Source organism: Mirounga leonina, unplaced genomic scaffold, assembly GCF_011800145.1.
Source record: "Mirounga leonina isolate KUSES-001 unplaced genomic scaffold, KU_Mleo_1.0 Mir_151, whole genome shotgun sequence".
Classification (NCBI taxonomy): domain Eukaryota; kingdom Metazoa; phylum Chordata; class Mammalia; order Carnivora; family Phocidae; genus Mirounga; species Mirounga leonina.
In genome coordinates, this window is record NW_023270377.1 from 32079638 (window position 1) to 32098022 (window position 18385).

The window sequence follows — 18385 nt, forward strand, 5'->3', positions numbered from 1 at the left end:
ATAAGGAATTTGCATTAACAAGTGAAGAAAAAAAAAAAAAGGTACAAACAGAAGTCCATAAACCCACACAACTAGACCATCACTTGAGCGCTACAGTAAAACTTACTGTTTTGTACTTCAATTTTTTAAAATCTATGTTAAGAATGTATGTCAAAGTAATTACCTTAGTAGCCTTAAGTGTGTGTGTTCTACCACAAAACGAACAGAATGAACAATACAATAGGTGGTGCTCATTAATCTGGTAACAAACTCCCCCTGCGTTGTACCTTTATCCCTGGGATCAACAAGCAGGTCATCAGCCGAACAAGGGCTCTCTTCGCTACCTTCGTTTGAGGTGGTGAGGAATGATGTGGGGGACACAGACTGAGAGCGGCTGCTACTGTTGCTTCCCCTGTCCGCCCCCCCGGGGGTCTGCGTGTCGATGCTGCGTGTGCTGCTACTTCTCTGGACGAGCGGGGGTGGTGCACGATGGCCATCTGGAATATCTTGTGGCTGTGATGAAATTTTAAAAACATATGTGTATTTATCATCGATTTCAAAATTCACCAGAAATGCACCCCAAATCAACCTTCCCCTATTGTGCCAGATGCCATGGTAAAAGAGAAAAGAGGAGAAATCTAGGTATAACCCTAGGTTCCAGATCGGAAGAGAAGGTTATCCATTGTGTGAACTAGAGATACTTGATAACAGGTCCTGTTACTTTCTCCCTCTGCCCACATACATCCCCCTGAAAGAGTTTTTCCAAAGAAACCTTCCTTAATAAGGGAAAGGTTAATGGTAGCAATGGTAATTATAGGGGGAAATCAAGAAGAACATTCAGAGGATATCTTGTGTGGCTCACTTTGCAGGAAAACCAGCTCCCTGTACACCTTTGATTCATTTACCTTTATGACATCGGGGGGTTACTCCCATCCTGCAGGATGGACAAGAGGGTGTGGGAGCTGTGTTTTTCTAAGCTAAACCAACCTTTAATCTTCATGGAGAGGATATCTTAAGCATGAATAAAATACTACTTCAAACTCCCCAATTCCTCTTTCACTGAAGAATGAAAGCTTAAATATACTCTGTGACAAAATATTTTAAATATAAACAGGAATTTTCTGTGTCTTACATAGGAATCATTTTTATATATATATATATTTTTTTTTAAGATTTTATTTATTTGAGAGAGAGAGAGAGGCAGAGGGAGAGGGAGAAGCAGGCTTCCCACCGAGAAGGAAGCTGGATGCAGGGCTCAATCCCAGGACCCGGGATCATGACCTGAGCCGAAGGCAGACACTTAACGACTGAGCTTCCCAGATGCCCGGTGTATTATAGGTAAGCAGAACTGCACTTCATGATCATAAAGTCAACCAAATAGTAACTCACAATCAAACAATAAGGAAGAGGTAGATTCATGCTTAGAAAGTATTTGAAGTCATATCCCTCCCTCTCCAACAAATTTGGAATCTAAACTTTTGTTACATGGAGTTATAGCAAATGAGAAGTGTATCACCTGTCTAGTGATTTTTAAATATGGTAAACAAAAAGTAGTTTCTGTTCAGGGACCTAAATTTAAGCCGTATCAGTTGTCTCTAGGAGATGCAAAGAAACGACAACTTTTCATTCACTTGCTAAGATAAAGTTTTTCAAGAGAGACATATTTTCATTGTCTCTCAACAGGGAGGAAGGAACATAAGTAAATATGGAAACTGAAATTGTAACTTTTTAAATAATTAGAACAGTTAATGTGGAAGGACAAGTTTAAGATACAGGATTACTTACTATAAGTTGTTCTTCCTTTTCCCCAGTCTCTTTAATGATTATTTCAATCTCCTGATTCAATCCTTCCACACTATTCCGGAACCGGGAACCTGTTGATTTGGTGATGGGAATTACTGGAATAAGTGCACTCTTTGGAACAGGAGCCTGAAGAAAAAGCAGTGGAGAAGAGAGCTTTAATATGTTTCCTTTAAATTCTCTAGTTTGAAGCATACTTCCCATTGACATGCATAACTCTAAAATAAATCAAAATTAAGCTTACAGGCCTCACAAAAAGCGTGAGTAACCATCAAATATGCTCCTTGGTATACACAAAATATAATTTAAAGCCAAAACTCCAGACAATCAAGGTAGAATTCAGAAGTTTATTCACATCTATGAGGACTGTAAAGAGAGTATGGATAAAGGGAAATACTAAAAGAATGTCAATATCAAAAATTCTTTTATGACTGTAACAGAGTTCAGATTTTAGAACACAACTTAAAAGTCCTCTAGTGTCACAATTATCTATAGTCCAAGGAAAAAGTTCTTTTGTTTTTTTTTAAAGGTTTTATTTATTTATTTGACAGAGAGAGACATAGCGAGAGGAAACACAAGCAGGGGGAGTGGGAGAGGGAGAAGCAGGCTTCCCGCCGAGCAGGGAGCCCGATGCAGGGCTCAATGCAGGGCTTAATCCCAGAACCCTGGGATCATGACCTGAGCCAAAGGCAGATGCTTAATGACTGAGCCACCCAGGCAACCCTGGGAAAAGTTTTTTAAAAGGTGATTTATCAGAAAAAAATATTTTGGGGGTGCCTGGGTGGCTTAGTCATTAAGCGTCTGCCTTGGGCTCAGTTCGTGATCTCAGGGTCCTGGGATCGAGCCCCGCATCGGGCCCCCTGCTCACCAAGAAGCCTGCTTCTCCCTCTCCCACTGCCCCCTGCTTGTGTTCCTGCTCTCGCTGTCTCTCTCTCTGTCAAATGAATAAATAAAAAGTCTTAAAAAATAAAAAAGAAAAATATTTTGGTTGGAAAAAACAAAATCAGTCTCAAAGTCCACATATAGCAGCAAGATTGTAGAAATGAGCATAACTTCCCTGTGATGATTTTAATATATTAAGGAAAAAAAAGATATAATTCATTTTCTTCTTTTTCCACTGGCACAGCATTACTTTTGAAAAGAAAAAATGGATTACATAATTAAAGGATATTACATGGTTTCCTGACAAGATACTCAAAGTAAAATATGAAACAAGAATGACAGAGGTATCTGCTAAAGTTAATAGCAACAGCGTGCCAGAAGATCATCCCACCTACTGTCCTGCTATCTAGTAAAGAAATGTGATTCTTCATTTAGGGGGGTTTCTTTGAAAAACCTCTTTCAGGGGAAGGTGGGCAAGGAGACAAAGGTAACAGGGCTGCCAAGCATCACTGGTTTCCATTCAGTGGATACTACCCTGTTGTATGAATAGAACTTCGTGTTAAACCTGTATTTCTCCTCTTTTGTAAATAAAAATATTTATTTATTGTAATATAATAAAATAAATAAAAATAAATAAAAAATTATAAATTAAAATTTTATAAATTAAAATTTATAAATAAAATTTTTATGAATAAAATTTATAAATAAAATATAAATTTATAAATAAAAACGTTTAAAAATAAGCATAACACAACAATAATCTTTAGAAAAGGCAAATTTCCATCCTTGGAAAATTTGTGAGAAAAAAGCCAAGAGGAAGCTTCAATCTGGAGTGGACAGAAAGAAGAGATGGAAGTACAAAGGGAATAGTAACATGAGAAGCTTGAGGGTATGGAGAGAATATTGGGGAACAGAGGGACTGTAAAAAAACAGAGGGGAAAATGAAAAGATACTACTAGAAGAAAATGATACCTGAAAAAGATTGTGAAAAGACAAGAAATTTTTTTTTTTTAAATATTTTATTTATTTATTTGACAGAGAGAGACACAGTGAGAGAGGGAACACAAGCAGGGGGAGTGGGAGAGGGAGAAACGGGCTTCCCGCAGGGCAGGGAGCCCGATGTGGGGCTCAATCCCAGGACCCTGGGATCATGACCCGAGCCAAAGTCAGATGCTTAACGACTGAGCCACCCAGGTGCCCCAAGACAAGAAATTATTTTAAGAATAAAATACCTAATAGGGAAAACACAAAATAAAAGTTGTAGCTACCGTTTACAGAGCATCCATCCACCATGGGCCAAACACCACAGGTCCTCTCATGTCATTTTCAGAACCACTCTCGAGGTGGTGGCAGTGTTCCCCAGGTTACATGCAGAGAAAGTGAGACTCAGGGGCCCAAGAATAATGAAGCAATGTTGCCTCTTAGGCATCTCCTTATTGCCACTGCCTAAGACATGAGGCTTATTCAACAAGGCTGGTGCTATGAACTGAATGTCTGTGTCCCCTTTTAAAATGCTCTAACCCCAACGTGGCTATTATTTGGAGCTGGGGGCTGTAAGGAAGTAATTAAGGTTACATAAGAATGAGGACTTGATCCCATATAAGAAAGGAAATCGTGAGGTGACAGGAAACGGATTCAGACTAAAGCAGTTAGGGGTTAAAAGAAATCTACAGCTCACGAGCCTGGAGTGGAGAACATATTAGAACATTTCTGTCATGCACTCATCCTACCTATGCCTGAACTCTTCCCGTGTCAGGAAATAATGGCAGACCAAGAAAGATCTCAGGACTTAGTACATATTTAACAAACAGGTTTTTTGTTTTGTTTTTTTTTTAACTTAAAGATACTCAACTCTAAGCTTAATTTTCTTTTCTGAATGTCACAAAACAAGTAATAGCTTGCACTGGATGCCATTTTCAGATATGGCATTTGGTTTCTGTTAAGTTATAGAAATGAAGAGGGAGACCAGAAGGGAAGGATGCTCTGACAAGGTTTTTGCAAAATGTTGACCTTCTTGGACTTTAGAACCATGAATATCTTCAGAACAGAAAGCTTAAGTTTTCTGGCTGTTATGTTGGGAAACGCACATACACAGAAACCTGCCAATATCATAACCAACTGTACATCTAGTTACTGCTTGTCAAGGTAGCTAAGAAGTCATGCCCTACACAGCTGGTAGGCTTTTCTCAAATATCATCTAAAGAGCAGCAAGTATTTATCAATAGTCAATTTAAAGCAAAGGAAAGAAAAGAAGGAAAAAGGGCGCCTGGGTGGCTCAGACGGTTAAGCGTCTGCCTTCGGCTCAGGTCATGATCCCAGGGTCCTGGGATCGAGTCCCGCATCGGGCTCCCTGCCCCTTGGGAGCCTGCTTCTCCTTCTGCTTCTCTCTCTCTCTCTGTCTCTCATGAATAAATAAATAAAATCTTTAAAAAAAAAAAAAAGAAAAGAAAAGAAGGAAAAGAAAGAAAACTGCCAATTCCCTAAGGTCAACAAAGCAATTTAATAAGTAAATGAAGCAAAGGTTCAACGATAATTAATTTAACTAGTTATATAATTAGAAGAAAAGTAATCCACTCAAGCTGCCTAGGAAAGATTTTCTTTATTAAACACACTATTACTGTTCCAGAAGTAGAAGGTAACAGGCCTCTGATTTCATTCCTCACATAAACCATACTCTAAAATATCTAAAAATTTTTAAAAAATGATCAAACTTTCATGCTTCATTTCAAGGACTCTTAGGGAATTTTATGTGCATGTGTGTATAATTTATTTTTCCCATATCTATATATGTTTCTGTAATAAAATTTGTATTTCTAAATATAAATCAGTATATGCAAATATAAGTGAGTTATCATAGTAACTGAGAGATCATCTTTAGACAGCACTGAAAGATTAAAAGTTCTTCACTGTACTAAGGTAAATCTCTCTTCTAAGATCTATCCTTTGGAAACATCAAGAACAAGGACCTCCTATTTTCTCAACTTTTGTTTCTTTCTCTTCAAATCAGAATATTTTCCAATCAATTAAGGGTTTTAATTAGATTAATCTCCATTATAAAGATTTATTTTTCCATTTACATTCTCTGTATGTCTATATACATTACAGTTTAAAGATCAAATTCTGCCTGGGGCACCTGTGTGGCTCAGTTGGTTAAGCGTCTGCCTTTGGCTTGGGTCATGATCCCAGGATCCTGGGATGGAGCCCCGCGTTGGGCTCCCTGATCAGCAGGAAGTCAGCTTGTCCCTCTCCCTCTGTTCCCCTCATTTTCTCTCTCTCTCTCTCGCTCTAATAAATAAATAAAATCTTGAGATCAAATTCTGTCTAAAAACTGAGAGTTAGCCAATAAAGAAAGAAAAGATCACCAAAAGGTTTGGCCACTACTGAATCTTCTAAGATCAATCTATATTACAACTTAAATACCTGTTTCAAAGTGTGGACATAAGACTGTGTACAATAGAGAGATAGGAAAGATGGGAAGAATACCCACTCAAGCAGTAGCTGAATAGGGAAAAGAAATACAGAGTTAAATTTTCAAAGGAAGAAAAATGTGCCTTGAGAGGCAAGTAGGATAGAAAAAGATCTGGTCAGCAATTCAACATAGATCTAGGAGAGAAATATGTGCCAGAATATAACAAATATGAGCCCAACATAACAAAAGGGAGGGGAAAACTGATGTCTGCAATGGTAAGAGAAGAAGAAAAAAAATTTAGAACGCATCAGGGCTTCCGCGCGTGGCCCTGATCCCTCCTACCCTGTCCCCATTACTTTCGTTCTGTCCTCCAGCAATCACTGTTCTCATCTGGTATCCACCTCTTAGTTCTTCTAAGCTGCAGCAGTACTCTTTAATCAAGGACATAGCAGAAGTACTTACTCTTTTGATTTCTAAGTGGCAAGATCTTTAAAAATTTAAGAATAGCAATCACTTTCTGGACTAGCATATGAAGATTCCAGTGCAGAGCAGCAATTTCGTTTTTAAGGTGCAATGCCCCTGATTCCTCAGATGAAAATAAGTTCTTTCCTTTTTTACCTCACTATCCCTTTGCTCTCAAACCCACCTAGGCTGCTACAAAACTTATAGTGTCCCCAGCCCGTATAAAGTAAGGAAATCCTAGGGGAAGCCTTTCTTGCTTGAGGCTGTTAACAAACAGCCAAAAAACACCTGCATGATATTTTAATTCTCACCTCTAAATTATTTTATGTGGCTGTGAAGATGCCGGCATCTCCCACTCCTCTGTTTCTAACATCTGATTCTAATCCCTAAACAATTCTGAAATGTGTTGGCTATATTTTCTAATGAGAGTATTTCTTGAAATAAGGAAAGCATCTGAGGGCTTTGTCAATTTTGGAAACCAATGAGATGTGAAAGATTCTCTTCTAAGAAACTTGGCAGCATTTATTCGTCATAACAAATAATTCCCCCCTGAATTTCCAGGGAAAGAACCACTCAAAAAAGTATGTGAGAATTCTTTTCCAACTGTAATAAATCCATCGTAAGCCCAAGAAAAAGACCTTTTGTTAACTAGTGGTTGTAGACTATAGTACTATCAGAAGAGCAATACTGTTCTTTGATTGTTAAGGAATAGTAAAGGAATTTCCCCAGTAAAAGTAACCTACGTTATCATGAAATACAAACAAAAAATTTTAATAACTTGGAAAGCCCAAGAGAAAAGTCAAAGACTCCTCCCCCAAAATATCAAAGTTCTTAACCAAATAATGGAAAATCATTCCCCAGAAAAGTAAAAATATAGAAAAAGCTTTAAGCACACAGATACTTGACCCAACTAAGTATGGCCGAAATTTGGGAGATGCTCTACAGAATGTTAAATATTAAAAATATTCCTGAAGCATTTGTAATAACATTTTTCCATGTTAAATACCAAAAGAAATATAAAGAAGAAAATATGGTATGATCTCAACAAGAAATGCAAAGAAAAAAAGACAGAAGAAAATGTCTTTACAGGATGAGACTCTGGATGATTTTTTTCTATTTGATTTTTAAAAAAAATAACACCTTTATTAAGATACAATTTTTCTATTTGGTATTTTTTGTTTCTAAAATTTCTGTGATAAGCATATAAATACTTTTATTTTTTTTTTAAGATTTTATTTATTTATTTGACAGAGGGAGACACACAGCAAGAAAGGGAACACAAGCAGGGTGAGTGGGAGAGGGAGAAGCAGGCTTCCCACCGAGCAGGGAGCCCGATGCAGGGCTCGATCCCAGGACCCTGGGATCATCACCTGAGCCGAAGGCAGACGCTTAACGACTGAGCCACCCAGGTGCCCCTAAATACTTTTAATAATAAAAGCTTGGGGCACCTGGCTGGCTCCGTCAGTAGAGCACAACTCTTGATCTTGCAGTTATGAGTTTGAGCCCCATGCTGGGTGTAGAGATTACTTTAAACAAATAAAAACAAAATAAAATATAGCCCAAAATTTAAAAAAATAAAAGCTTTAAAAAATAAGTTCAATATGAAATTGGCAGAAAAACCTGGTGAAAACCCAACTGGTTCATTACTTCTTTTATATTAGGTCCTACCTCAAACAGCCTAAGATTTACTGAGCAATTATTATGCACCAAGAATTGCATTAAGTGTTTTATAATATTCTATCCCATTTAATCCTTAGGACAACACAACAAACAGATATAATGCAAAGAACCTGAGGAACTTCATACGGTCAGCAAGTGGCAGGACCCGGATCTAAGCTAAACAGTCTGACCTCAGAGCACCTGCACTCACTCTCTATACTGTTATATGACCTCCCAGTTTACTTTTTGGTTTCTACCATATCGCCTATTATTTCTAGACAAACATATTTGTATTTTATGTATTTGTTTTTAATGTTGGTTGGTAGGTATTTTTTATAAGAGCTTATGAAATATAATTCACAATACCATACCATTCACCCATTTAAAGTGTAAAACTTTTGCTTTTTTAATGATTATTGAACAGAGTTGTACAACCATTACAATTTTAAAGAATTTTTTTTTTAATTTATTCATTTGAGACACAGAGATACAGAGAGAGAGAGTGCATGAGCAGGCGGAGAGGCAGAGGGAGAGGGAGAAGCAGGTTCCCCGCTGAGCCAGGAGCCAGACATGGGGCTCAATCCGAGGACCCTGGGATCATGACCCAAGCTGAAGGCAGACGCTTAACCATCTAAGCCACCCAGGCACCCCATTACAATTAATTTTAGAAGCACACTAAAAAAAATCCCTCACTTATTAGCAGTCACTCCATTTCCACCCAAGCCTCCCAGCAACAGGTCACCACCAATTTATAAAGTGTCTCTTCAGGTTTGCCTATTCTGGACATTTACAGGGGAATCATATGCATTCTTTTGCATCTGAGTTCTTTCACTTAGCGTAATGTTCTCAAGGTTCCCCCATGCTGTGGCATGTATCAGTACTCCCTTTCTATGGCTGGATAATATTCCACTGTAGGATACACTACATTTTATTTATCCATTCACCGGTTGATAAACGTCTAGGTTGTTTCCAAATTTTATGAACCATGCTGCTATGAACATTTGTGTACAAGTTTTGTTTTTTTTTTACGATTTATTTATTTTAAAGATTTTATTTACTTATTTGAGAGAGAGAGTGTGAGAAAGAGCACAAGCAGGGAGGAGGGAAAGAGGCAGAAGCAGGCTCCCCACTGAGCAGGGAGCCCCACATGAAGCTCAATCCCAGGACTCTCAGACTATGACCTGAGCTGAAGGCAGACGCTTAACTGACTGAGCCACCCAGGCGCCCCTACATTTACTTATTTCAGAGACAGAGACAGCATGCACGAGCAGGGGTTAGGGAAGAGGGAGAGAGAGAGTGAGGGAGAGAATCTCAAGCGCCGGAGCCCAATACTGGGCTCAATCCCGACCCATGAGATCATGACCTGAGCTGAAACCAAGAGTCAAACACTCAACCAACTGAGCCACCCATGTGCCCGTGTTTTCAATTCTCTTGGGTACATACCTTGGAGAGGAAGTGCTGAGTCATATGGTAACCCTATGTTCAGCCTTTCTGAGAAACTGCCAGACCTAAGTGGCTGCACCACTTTACATTCCTATCAGCAATATGTTAAGGATTCCAATGTCTCCACATCCTCTCCAACACTTAGCAGTCTTTTTTAATTTTAGTCATCCTAGTACGTATAAAGTAGTATCTCACTGGAATTCTTAATTTGCATTTCCCTATTGAACAGGGAATAATGATGGGCATCTTTTTCAGGTGCTTAGTGGCTAGTTGTATATCTTCTTTGGAGAACTCTCTATTTAGATCCTTTGCTCATTTTTAAAATTGAGTTATCTTTTTATTACTGAGCCACAAGAATTCTGTATATATTCTAAATACAAGTGCTTTATCAAATAACATGATTTGCAAATATCTTCTATTTTGTTGGTTATATTTTCACTTTTTTGGTAGTGTCCTTTGAAGCACAAAAGTTTTAAATTTTGACAAAATCCAATTTATCTATTTTTTCTTTGTACTTTTGGTGTCATGCCTAACCAACCACAGCCTAATCCAACCCCACATTTATGCCTGTGTTTTCATCTATGAGCTTTTAGTATTAGCTCTTACATTTAGGTCTTTGATCCATTTTAAGTTACTTTTGTACATGGTGTGAGGTAGGTGGATGTATTTTTTTAACTCATGTTTTAAAGGCTAGAATTGGCATTACCCATTTACTCCTATCTCTCCATCATTCCCCTCTCATCAATCATCAGCTAACACAGATTTTAAAAACTCAGAATCTGAAGTCAAAATGCCTGGGTTAGAGTACTAGCTCTGTCTCATACGACCTAGAACAAGATTCCTAAATTCTCTGGGCCTTAATTTCCTTGTCTGTAAAACAAAGACAGTAACAAACCCAACCTCAAAAATGAGGATTAAGTGCTAATAATACATACAAATGCTGAGTAGAGTGTTTGCCATATCGTAAGCACTTAATAGACTTCAACTATTAATTACTGCTTTCTAAATATCACTCAGGTTTGGCCATTCTCTCTAGCACCATAGCTTCTACCTTAGTTTAGGTCACCGTCATTTCTTACTTGGATTATAAACCCTATTCTTCTTTTTGTTAATATTTTATTTATCTATTTATCCATCCATTCATCCGAGAGAGTGAGCGAGAGTACAAGCAGAGGGAGCAGCAGAGGGAGAGGGAGAAGCAGGCTCTCTACTGATAAGGGAGCCCGATGCGGGGCTCGATCCCAGGACCCTAAGATCATGACCTGAGCTGAAGGCAGACACTTAACCGACTGAGCCAGCCAGGTGTCCCTATAAACCCTATTCTTAAATGGTTTTCCTCCCTCTAATCTTGTCCTCTTCCAAATTCATTCTCTACTCTGAACTCATAATAACCACTATTAAAATCAATCCCCTGCATTAAAAAAAAAAATAGTTCTCTGGTGCTAGGACAAAGTCCAAACTTCTTAACAACTGAGACATGAAGACTTTTAGGTTTGGCTGCTCTTTAACTCTAGCCTAATCTCTTACTATTATTCCTACCTGGAGGCATGATTTCTTCCACCTCTAGAAGACTGGCTAAATCAGCTTTCAGGGATCCGCTTAGACACCACTTTCTCTGACAAGCCTTTATAGATGGCTCCAGAGCCAGTCCAAGGATAATACCCCTTCTATATCAGTGTAAACTCTCCCAAACACTACTAACACATTCATTACACTGTGTAATAATTTTTTTACTTATATCTATCTGAGACTTGGTGGGGGGCAAGCCCCAATATATATCACTGCATCCCCCTAATGAGTACTACAGTATGAGCCATACAGTAGATATTTAATAAATGTTGCATGGATGGAGGAATGACCTCAAAAGTACACAATCTCAAAGTGGCACTTTTCTCCACTAGAGAGAGAACCAACTAAAACAAAACAAAATCCGTAACTTCATAATATTTTCACGTTCCAGAGTCTGAAAGTTTCAATTAAACATGAATACTACTGTCATAGCTATTATGATGCACATGTGTTTCATCTCTGGTTGGCTATGAGCACTCAAAAAACTCAAGATGTTTGCTGTGTCAAGTGTACAAAACTTAAGTTACATAAATTTATTTTTCAAGTTACTCTATTTTCTAGTCCTTACTTTCTCTGAGATGTTTTAGAGTTAAACATGAACTTTGTGCAAACACCAATAATGTTATTAAACAAATTCAACTTACAAGAGGGGGAAAAAAGAAATTTTGGTTAATTTTACTACTTTAATTGCTGATTTTAATGCAACTATAAAAAAAAATCGCTTCAGAAACTTACTAACTCCTAAAACGTATCACTTAATTCAATGAAGTTCAATCTTTACCCCTATTCTACTTGAGGGTAAAAATATGAGTTTGGAGATAAAAAGTGGCCTTATCTCTTAGAAATGCATACAAATTATTGGGCGCCTGGGTGGCTCAGTTGGTTGAGCGACTGCCTTCGGCTCAGGTCATGATCCTGGAGTCCCTGAATCGAGTCCCGCATCAGGCTCCCTGCTCGGTGAGGAGCCTGCTTCTCCCTCTAACCCTCCCCCCTCTCATGTACTCTCTCTCTCTCTCATTCTCGCTCTCTCAAATAAATAAATCTTAAAAAAAAAAAAAAGAAATGCATACAAATTATTAATGGATAAATTAGAGTAGAAGGTTGGCAAATTCACCTATAAAGCTATCTACCTGAGTCTTTAGCCTTTTGAAAGTGAAGAAATTTGGTTTTTAATTAGTATTCCAATTTGGCAGTTATTAGTCTATTCAAATTATTCATTTATTTTGTCAATTTTACATTTTCTATTTCTCCAAACACAAATCCAATTGGTTTAGGTTTTTAAACGTATTAGCGTGTACTCACATTTCATAATTAAAATACCTTATAAATGGAAAAAAAGCTGTTAGAAACTACAACCAAACTATAAATTTATGAAATCAAATTTGACCCATGTATCAACATTTAAGGGCAAATTTAATTTGAAAAAATATATACCTCTACTTACACTTTCTCTTGAAAAAAATCCACATATACTTGGCTATCAGAAGCTATCAACCTATAAAAGGGGTTGGCAAACTTTTTCTTGCTTTTTTTTGCCAAGGATGCCATCAAGAGCAGTTCATAGGGTTCTATAAAGGAATCAAAGCAGTTAAAGGTTTTCCCCTACTAAAAGATTTTGTGATGTGTATCATTATTATCCTCAATCTTCAGATGAGGAAATTGAGACTTAGAACAGGTTGTTCATCCAGGGTCTGATTCTATAGCCAATGCATATCTCTTATTATTCTGCCTCAATATACTGAATTGATAAAGACAAAAATATGATAAATCAAAATATGTAATTAGTTATGCCTTCTAAAAGTCAAATCACAGATCACTAAAGCAAAGTATCATTTATCAACTTAGTATTCTGAGTTGTTTTTTTTATTAAGGCTGATTCAGCACTTAATCACGGTTTCAAATATGCTTTTGGACATTTTTGTTCTGAAGAGTTACCTATAAAATAACATATCACCAGGAAAACAACAAATCCCTTGTTTGGATTTTGTGGTATTTGTGCTCCTACCTGACACTGGTTAATAGCTGCATGGTTGCCATGGAATGGAGACTGTCTTTCTTTATCTCGATGATGTCGACTGCTGTGTTTACTTCTCTGCAATTGCTGGCGTAATTTTGCAATCTGAAAAGGGGAAAAATAAAAAGTGCATCAGAGTTTTCCAAGCTACATAAAACATATCCTTGCTTAGTAAGAACCAGTAAAATTCACCTTAATACATCTTTTGACTTTTAAAACCCTGTCACAAAATCTGATTTATTGTACAAAATTTATATATATACACATACATTATGTGTGCACATATGTGTATCTTTCTTTTGGAGACAAACAAAAATTATGTTCCAACACTGTTCACAGCCTTCAAGCTTCCCAAGTACTAAACCAATGAAGTTTTCAGCACTTAGAATAAATTACGTTATAACTGTCAGAAAGAATTTAAAAATAATGAAAATTATTCCCATGGTCTTAAAAATGAGTCATTTTATTTAGATTTCTTTAAACACCTAACCTTCAATAGTTCCAAAAATTAAACAATATTTAAAAATCAATTCAAGTTTAAACTACCAAACTGAACCAGGAAGAAACAGAAAACCTGAACAGACCCATAACCAGTAAGGAAATTGAAGTCTTAATCAAAAATCCCCCAACAAACAAGAGTCCAGGGCCAGATGGCTTCCCAGGGGAATTCTACCAAACATTTAAAGAATTAATACCTATTCTTCTGAAACTGTTCCAAAAGTAGAAATGGAAGGAAAACTTCCAAACTCATTTTATGAGGCTAGCATTACCTTGATCCCAAAACCAGACAAAGACCCATCAAAAAGGAGAACTACAGACCAATATCCCTGATGAACATGGATGCAAAAATTCTCACCAAAATACTAGCCAATAGGATCCAACAGTACATTAAAAGGATTATTCACCACAACCAAGTGGGACTTATCCCTGGGCTGCAAGGTTGGTTCAACATCCGCAAATCAATCAATGTGATTTGATTGTAATACATTAATAAAAGAAAGGATAAGAACCATATGATCCTCTCAATAGATGCAGAAAAAGTATTTGACAGAGTACAACATCGTTTCTTGCTTAAAACTCTTCACAGTGTAGGGATAGAAGGTACACACCTCAATATCATAAAAGCCATCTATGAAAAAACCACAGAGAATATCATTCTCAATGGGGAAAAACTGAGAGCTTTCCCCCTAAGGTCAGGAACACGACAGGGATGTCCACTATCACCACTGCTATTCAACATAGTATTAGAAGTCCTAGCCTCAGCAATCAGACAACAAAAAGAAAGAAAAAAAATCCAAATCGAGAAAGAAGTCAAACTCTCACTCTTCGCAGATGACAAACTCTCACTCTTCCACTCTATGTGGAAAACCCAAAAGATTCCACCCCAAAATTGCTAGAACTCATACAGGAATTCAGTGAAGTGGCAGGATATAAAATCAATGCACAGAAATAAATTGGATTTCTATGCACTAACAATGAGACAGAAGAAAGAGAAATTAAGGAGTCAACCCCATTTACAACTGCACCCAAAACCATAAGACACCTAGGAATAAACCAAACCAAAGAGGCAAAGGATCTGTACTCAGAAAACTATAGAATACCCATGAAAGAAATTGAGGAAAACCAAAGAAGTGTAAAAACGTTCCATGCTCATGGATTGGAAGAACAAATATTGTGAAAATGTCTATGCTACCTAGAGCAATCTACACATTTAATGAAATCCTTATCAAAATACCATCAACTTTTTCAAAGAAATGGAACAAATAATCCTAAAATTTGCATGGAACCAGAAAAGACCCCAAATAGCCAGAGGAATGTTGAAAAAGAAAAGCAAAGCTAGTGGCATCACAATTCCGGACTTCCAGCTCTATTACAAAGCTGTCATCATCAAGACAGTATGTTACTGGCACAAAAACAGAGAGAGATCAATGGAACAGAATAGAGAGCCCAGAAATGGACCCTCAATTCAATGGTCAACTCATCTTCGACAAAGCAGGAAAGTAAATCCAATGGAAAAAAGTCTCTTCAACAAATGGTGTTGGGAAAATTGGACAGCCACGTGCAGAAGAATGAAACTGGACCATTTCCTTACACCACACACAAAAATAGACTCAAAATGGAAGAAAGACCTAAATGTGAGACAGGAATCCATCAGAATCCTAGAGGAGAACACAGGCAGCAACCTCTGTGACCTTGGCCGCAGCAACTTCTTGCTAGACAGGTCTCCAAAGGCAAGGGAAACAAAGGCAAAAATGAAAACTGGGACTTCATCAAGATAAAAAGCTTCTGCACAGCAAAGGAAACAGTCAAAAAAACCAAAAGACAACAGACAGAATGGGAGAAGATATTTGCAAATGATATATCAGATAAAGGGTTAGTATCCAAAACCTATAAAGAACTTATCAAACTTGACACCCAAAGAACAAATAATCCAATCAAGAAATGGGCAGAAGACATGAACAGACATTTCTGCAAAGAAGGCACCCAAATGGCCAACAGACACAGGAAAAAGTGCTCAATATCGCTCGGCATCAGGGAAATCCAAATCAAAACCTCAATGAGATACCAGCTCACACCAGTCAGAATGGCTAAAATTAACAAGTCAGGAAACAACAGATGTTGGCAGGGATGTGGAGGAAGGGGAACCCTCCTACACTGTTGGTGGGAATGCAAGCTGGTGCAGCCACTCTGGAAAACAGTATGGAGGTTCCTCAAAAAGTTGAAAATAGAGCTACCGTACGACTCAGCAATTGCACTACTGGGTGTTTACCCCAAAGATACAAATGTAGTGATCCAAAGGGGCATGTGCACCCCAATGTTTAGAGCAGCAATGTCCTCAATAGCCAAACTATGGAAAGAGCCTAAATGTCCATCAACAGATGAATGGATCAAGAAGATGCGGGTGTGTGTGTGTTTGTGTTGTGTGTGTGTGTGTGTGTGTACACACAAAGGAATATTATGCAGCCATCAAAAAGTGAAATCTTGCCATTTGCAACAACATGGATGGAACTAGAGGGTATTATGCTAAGTGAAATAAGTCAATCAGAGAAAGACATGTATCATATGATCTCACTGATAGGAATTTGAGAAGACAGAGGATCATAGGGGAAGGGAGGGGAAAATGAAACAAGACGAAACCAAAGAGGGAGACAAACCATAAGAGACTCTTAATCTCAGGAAACAAAGTGAGGGTTGCTGGAGTGGAGGGGGGTGAGAGGGATCGGGTGGCTCGGTGATGAACACTGGGGAGGGTATGTGCAATGGTGAGTGCTGTGAATTGTGTTAAGACTGATGAATCACAGATCTGTACCCCTGAAACAAATAATACATTATATGTTAATTAAAAAAAAAAAAAAAGGTTGACTAGCCCGCAATTGAAAAAAAAATAAAGAGAAAAAACATCAATTCAAGCCATGAAATGCATTCACAGACACAATCTTTACATAACAAATACAATTTCAATCAATATCCTGTATTATTCCTTGAGCAAATCTTTGTTTTATTTATATATTATATGTAAAGTACAAATATCATAATTATAAGCACAGAAAATGGTAATCAACATGGGGCATAATCAACTTGGTTGTATTGGGTTACTGAATTTCAGAAACACTACCATTATATATAGAAATAATAAATGTGAATTTGTTGTATTATTACAATTTTATACATCTGATGCATAGGTTATGTTAACATAAACTCTTATAAACTCTTGTTTAATAAAACAAAAGGACAAAGGAAACCAAATAATCTGGTAAGTAATGTGTACATCTCCCCCATTCAAATCTTTATCCAATCAATGTAGTAACTATTTTTCTGTTATTTTTCAGGTAAACAAAACAACCAAAAAAATAAAATAAAACAACACCGAACAAAACAATGGAAACTGACAAATCCTTGTTGCCTACAATTTCAAGGAACTAGGCAAGGAAGGGATCAAACTTCCACACCAGTTCTTTGGAATCATTTTCCTGACCTCCTTAAGTTGATCTGTACTGCCCCACGATGCTGAACGCTTGTGAGACCCTTTCTTCTTTTCAGAGTATTCTTCGGCCCATGCACTCTCTGTCTATAATGGGAAAAAGAGGGAAGGGGTAGGTTAATTGCAACAAGATGGATAGACCTTGAGGGTATTATGCTCAAATAAGTCAGGCAGAGAAAGACAAATACCATATGATCTCACATGTGGAATCTAAAAAACAAACTCAGAGAAAAAGAAATCAGATTTGTGCTTATCAGAGGCACCAGAGGTGGAGCTGGATGAAGGTGGTCTAAAGGTACAAACTTCCAGTTATAAGATAAATAAGTACTGGGGATGTAATGTATAATATGATGACTATACTTAATACTGCTGGTATAGTATATTTGAAAACTGTTAAAGAGTAGATCCTAAAAGTTCTCATCACAAGAAAAAAAATTTTTAACTATATAAGGTAATGGATGTTAACTAAACTCACTGTGATAATCATTTCATAATATATGTATTCCAAGTCACGCTGTACAAAAACTTATACAGTGCTGTATATGTCAATTTTATCTCAATAAATCTGAAAAAGTTTCATTTCTAAAAAAAGTATACACTTTTCTATTATACAATACATTCCCATTAAAGAAAATTTAGTACTAGAGTATTTAAAAAAACACAATGACCCAAAATTCTTCCAGCACGTTACTTTAATTATAATATTTTAGCATATTTCCTTCATTTCTATTGATAAATTCTTAGTTATTATTTTTACATAATTATAAGTATAGCATTTATTGAACAAATGTATACTAATAATAACTAACATTCCTGGGGCGCCTGGGTGGCTCAGTCGTTAAGCGTCTGCCTTCGGCTCAGGTCACGATCCCAGGTCCTGGAATAGAGCCCCGCATTGGGCTCCCTGCTTGGCGGGAAGCTGGCTTCTCCCTCTCCCCCCCCTGCTGCTTGTGTTCCTTCTCTCTCTGTGTCTCTCTCTGTCAAATAAATAAATAAAATCTTAAAAAAAAAAAAACAACTAACATTCCTGTGATCTTATTATGTGCTAGGCACTTTGCTTTATGGAAGTACAGTGAAAGGTCTTCACTGTATTATCTGATTGAATACATACGAGAAGCTCTACAAGTTCTGCAGATAAGGAAGCTTGATAAGTTGCCTAATGTCTCACAGCTAAGAAGTGGCAAAG

General features: G+C 37.4%; 1 protein-coding gene across 2 annotated transcripts in view; it reads right to left on the reverse strand.

Annotated features, from left to right (window-relative positions):
- Nucleotides 1-18385, reverse strand: part of FAM117B (family with sequence similarity 117 member B) — a 76737-nt gene that overhangs the window by 11615 nt on the left and 46737 nt on the right. Inside the window, exons 3-6 of one of the 2 annotated variants that reach the window (XM_035007354.1) lie at nucleotides 17194-17286; nucleotides 13209-13322; nucleotides 1765-1908; nucleotides 267-492 (exon numbers count right to left, since the gene is read on the reverse strand). In XM_035007354.1, the coding sequence (XP_034863245.1) occupies nucleotides 267-492; nucleotides 1765-1908; nucleotides 13209-13322; nucleotides 17194-17286 (577 nt within the window). The remainder of the gene's footprint in view (nucleotides 1-266; nucleotides 493-1764; nucleotides 1909-13208; nucleotides 13323-17193; nucleotides 17287-18385) is intronic. The other variant, XM_035007355.1, reaches the window with a different exon arrangement.